This window comes from Epinephelus moara, chromosome 22 (assembly GCF_006386435.1).
Source record: "Epinephelus moara isolate mb chromosome 22, YSFRI_EMoa_1.0, whole genome shotgun sequence".
NCBI lineage: Eukaryota > Metazoa > Chordata > Actinopteri > Perciformes > Serranidae > Epinephelus > Epinephelus moara.
In genome coordinates, this window is record NC_065527.1 from 16,528,612 (window position 1) to 16,531,750 (window position 3,139).

At 44.0% G+C, this 3,139-nt stretch overlaps 1 protein-coding gene across 2 annotated transcripts in view; it reads left to right on the forward strand.

Annotated features, from left to right (window-relative positions):
* Window positions 1-3,139, forward strand: part of LOC126383582 (uncharacterized) — a 61,052-nt gene that overhangs the window by 12,755 nt on the left and 45,158 nt on the right. The window contains exon 5 of one of the 2 annotated variants that reach the window (XM_050034115.1): window positions 326-436. The exons of the other annotated variant lie outside the window; for it this stretch is intronic. Within the exon in view, the coding sequence (XP_049890072.1) occupies window positions 326-436 (111 nt within the window). The remainder of the gene's footprint in view (window positions 1-325; window positions 437-3,139) is intronic. 2 annotated transcript variants of the gene reach the window in all.

A 3,139-nucleotide genomic window follows, 5' to 3' on the forward strand; every position in this document is an offset into this window, starting at 1 on the left:
TATATGTGTGTATATATATATATATATGTGTATATATATAAACAGTAGTAATAACAGTACTAATAACAGTAGTAATAACAGACTAATAAAAAATAGTAGCAGTGGGCGTCAGGCAGAACAACGGCAGCAGACACAACCGCGGTAACAGACACAACCATGACGCACGAACCAGATGCCACCATGATCCTTGGGAACCTGCAAGAGAAGAAGGTACCACAGNTATATGTATATGTGTGTATATATATATATATATGTGTATATATATAAACAGTAGTAATAACAGTACTAATAACAGTAGTAATAACAGACTAATAAAAAATAGTAGCAGTGGGCGTCAGGCAGAACAACGGCAGCAGACACAACCGCGGTAACAGACACAACCATGACGCACGAACCAGATGCCACCATGATCCTTGGGAACCTGCAAGAGAAGAAGGTACCACAGCTCCATCGAAGAAGCTAAGTTAGTAACATGCATTAATGGGACATGAATGTGTGGAGTGACAGCGAAGGAGAGAAGAGCTCAGTGTGTCAAAGGAAGTCCTCGGCAGACTGGGCCTGTGTGAACCTTACTAGGGGCTTGTCCACAGCAAGCCTGAGCCAGCCCATACTATAAGCTTTATTGAAGAGGAACGTCTTAAGTCTACTCCAAAATGAGAAGACAGTGTCTCCCTCCGAGACTGAAACTGGAAGATGGTTCCACAGAACAGGAGCCTGATAGTTGAAGGCTCTGGCTTCCGCTCTACTTCTGGAGACTCTAGGAACTACAAGTAACAAAGGCACAAACACAAATTACCTCTCACAAAGGGTTTAAAGAGTCACAAAGAAAGCCAAGTCATTTTTTGCTGAGCATATTCACCCTTTGTTCAATAGTTTCAGGTGGCTTCCTTTTGGTCCCGGATATAATCTGCCAAGATGCAGATCCAATAGAATAAAAATTTACTGGCACCTGCTGCTATAGAGGCAAAGACCCTCTCCCTGTGGTGTCCCCCATGGGATCTTAATCCAGAAAAAATATGTATGGCAGTCAACAGCAAGAGAGAGTTTTGATCCCGTTTGAACTATGCCATGAATTACATGTTTGTCAATTGATAAGATAATTTTGCGAGTCAAGAACGTCGCAGTTTATTTTAGGTTTGTTATAGTACAATTTAGTTTATGTGTAAAATTGCTCGGTGAACTACATCTTTCGTCTCACAAAACATCCGTCACCAGTACCAACACGGCTATCACCTTGGTGCATTATACGAACTTCATCTAGAATGATGGGAAAAGTATTACCTGATGTTTTTTGTCCAGCGACTACTGGTCCTTATACTTACTTAAGCATGATCTAGCACCAGATTCAGGCAGCGAAGATTAACAAAAGGGACCTGCATGTAATATTTTTAGATCTTGCAAATGCGTTTGGTTCAGTACCGCATAGCCTCATTTGGAGTGCGTTTGACTACTTCAAAGTGCCACAGGTAGTTGTTAACTTAGTGCAAGCATACTTTCAGGATATTAGGTTGTGTCTAAGTACAGCAGGTTTCCCAACAGGCTAGAAATAGGCATCATGGCAGGGTGTACAATTTCTCCATTAGCATACTATGGCGATGGAAGTAATCATCAGGGCTTCTAAGTGGGTGGTAGGTGGGGAGAGACGGCAGAACGGGTTGCATCTTCCACCAGTTAGGGCTTACATGGATGACATGACACTGGTGACCACAACAAGGCAGTAGCTCAGTCCATAGAGACTTGGGTTGGTGACCGGAGGGTCGCCTGTTCTAGTCCCCGTCCGGACCAAATATGGAGTGTGGGCTGGTGGCTGGAGAGGTGCCAGTTCACCTCCTGGGCATTGCCGAGTTGCCCTTGAGCAAGGCACTCCCTAACCGATCGGGGTGCCTGACCAAGGCAGCCCCCTCACTCTGACATCTCTCCACTTTGTGCATGTATAGGTCCTGTTTGTGCATGTGTGTGTCTTTCGGACCTGTGTGTTAATGACAAAAAGAGTGAAAAAATTGAATTTCCCCTCAGGGGGATGAATAAAGTATATAAGATTAAAAATTAAATTAAAAATTAAAATGCCATGTACAAAGAGGCTACTAGCGAAGATAAATAAGAACCTCAAGTGGGCCAGCATGAAGATCAAGCCTAGTAACGTAGAGGGAAGTTAAGTGATAGGAAGTTTGTCATAGATGATGAGGAAATCCCAACAATTAGGGAAAAGTCAGTAAAGAGCTTAGGTAGGTGGTACAATGTAGAGTTAAATGATGAGGAACAGGTGGTGAAATTTAGAAAAGATGTGGTGGAAGGATTGGATAGAATAGATAAATCAGAACTTCCAGGAAATTTGAAGTTGTGGTGTCTGTCATTTGGGCTATATCCTAGGTTAATGTGGCCATTGTCAGTTTATGAAATTCCAATATCCGTTGTGGAGAGAATTGAAAGGTCGGTTAGCTCCTATATTAGGAAGTGGTTGGGCGCTCCTAGGTGCCTAAGTAGTGTTGCATTGTATGGAAAAGGGATACTTCAGCTGCCAGTATCTAGTTTAACAGAGGAATTTAAATGTACCAATGTCAGGACAGAGCTCTTGTTATCTGGGAGTAAGGACGTGGTAGTTAGGAGTGTGGTTCCAAATCCAACCAAGGGGAGGAAGTGGAACCCAAGATCGGCAGTTCAGGAGGCAGAGGCAGCTCTTAGGTATGCAGAGATTGTAGGTAATGTTCAGTTTGGCAGGGGAGGCCTGGGGCTTGGCTCAGGCAAACCGGTATGGAATAAAGCAGGTCTCAAAGACAAAAGAAAGCTGGTTATGGAACAGATACGTAGACAGGAGGGGCCAGCAGGGGGAACTACTAAGCAGGGTACATAACTCCTTGAGATCAGGTGGAGAGATTGAAGTGACAAAAATCGGTGCCTGGAATTGGGCCTGACGGCTCCCGACCCTGTCCTCCTTCTTCTAAAATGTCTTCTGTTGTCAATTCAGTATCTTAGGTTCGGCTGGCAGGTACTTAGAAAAAGCACTGGAGATAGGCAGAATCTGGTGCAATCGAGTTTATTGTGTTCGCAGGCAACAACACAGACAAAATCACGAGTCAGCCTCCGGAGGACGACTGAAAATCTGCTTTCGGCGCTCTGGCTTATATGCTGGTGGAGGTCG